Here is a 1,431-nt window from a genome sequence, read left to right as displayed (position 1 = left end):
GGAGATGCCACCTCCAGCTGGGCGCAGAGGAGCTCCTGCCTGCGTCCAACAAACTCTCTGCCTTGCAGATCATCGCCAACCACCACATGCAGTCCATCTCCTTCGCTTCTGGGGGAGACCCGGTGAGTACGCAGGGTCCCCGTCCATGCGTGCCCTGCCCCGTGCTAGGGATCGGTGCCTCTCCTGCCCTCTCCCCAAAGTCTCGGGCACCGTGCTCCCCAGCAGCCCTGTCTCACCGCCAGTGTCTCACCCACAGGACACAGCCGAGTACGTCGCCTATGTTGCCAAAGACCCTGTGAACCAGAGAGGTGAGGCTGCTGCCGAGGGTCCTAAATGCCAGAGCCCTGTTTTGTGGATGTTTAGGCACCGCTCGGTGTGGCGCTGGGTCCCCCTAGGCTCTGGGGTGCACAGGGCAGGCTGGAGGGGTGGAGAACTTCACATTGGGGTTCCACACTCCCATCCCACCGTTCCCTCCCCAGCCTGCCACATCCTGGAGTGCCCCGAGGGCTTGGCGCAGGATGTGATCAGCACCATTGGGCAGGCCTTTGAGCTGCGGTTCAAGCAGTACCTGAAGAACCCCCCAAAGCTGGTGACACCCCATGACAGGTAGGGGCAGTGCTGTGTGGGAAGGAAGGAGGTGGGAGGGTGTCTGAGGTTGATTTTTTTGGAGAGGGGATGCAGCCCTGGCTGCTGTCAACTGCTTATCTGTGCCGTGCTCTCCCAGGATGGCAGGGTTTGATGGCTCTGCCTGGGATGAGGAAGAGGAGGAACCAGCCCCGGATCACCAGTATTACAACGACTTCCCTGGCAAGGAGCCTCCCATCGGGGGGGTTGTGGACATGCGGCTGCGGGAAGGAGCTGCTCAGACCCCCAATCACTTGGGGGCCACGCTGGTAAGCCTCTGGGCACGTCCGCCTGGGGAAGCTCCATGTTACAAGGGAGATGCAGGGACCCTGAACGGGCCATGGGCTTGTTACTCATGGTTATTCCACCACGAGAGCCCTGGCACCTCTAGCAGCCTAGGGTGTGGGATGGGGTGCGCCCTGGCGCGCCCCCCCCCCCCGCCTCTCCCTGCAGCCCGTCGGCCAGTCATCTGGCGGGGAGTATGACCCCCGGAAGCAGCACACTCCTGCCCAAGGTAACGTGATGGATGCGGCCAGTCCTTGTCTGCTTTCCTGGACCCCAGGTGCTCCGATGGCGGGCACTGGTGTTGGGGCCGCGGCAAGCTGGAGCCTTGCTGACTGCAGTGCTCTTGGTAGCAGGGAGAGAGAAATACCCGGCTCCGGCAGGCGCGGCTGGTCGCACGGACCTGTTCGATGACCCGTCTTATGTCAACGTGCAGAACATGGACAAGACACGCCAAGCGTCGGCCGCGGGCACCCCTGCGACAGCCAACGGCGGGACCCAGAGGGCCACCTTCGACATGAGGGA

At 63.1% G+C, this 1,431-nt stretch overlaps 1 protein-coding gene across 1 annotated transcript in view; it reads left to right on the top strand.

Moving 5' to 3' along the window:
* Positions 1-1,431, top strand: part of SHC1 (SHC (Src homology 2 domain containing) transforming protein 1) — a gene marked incomplete at its 3' end in the record, with an annotated part of 3,335 nt that overhangs the window by 1,561 nt on the left and 343 nt on the right. Inside the window, 6 exon segments of the mRNA XM_009709826.1 lie at positions 69-122; positions 257-308; positions 480-606; positions 725-893; positions 1,078-1,138; positions 1,260-1,429. Coding sequence (XP_009708128.1) covers positions 69-122; positions 257-308; positions 480-606; positions 725-893; positions 1,078-1,138; positions 1,260-1,429 — 633 coding nt within the window.

This window comes from Cariama cristata, unplaced genomic scaffold (assembly GCF_000690535.1).
Source record: "Cariama cristata isolate BGI_N322 unplaced genomic scaffold, ASM69053v1 scaffold24150, whole genome shotgun sequence".
Lineage (NCBI taxonomy): Eukaryota > Metazoa > Chordata > Aves > Cariamiformes > Cariamidae > Cariama > Cariama cristata.
Note: the sequence above shows the minus strand (reverse complement) of the source record. Positions and strands in the feature narration are given on the sequence as shown.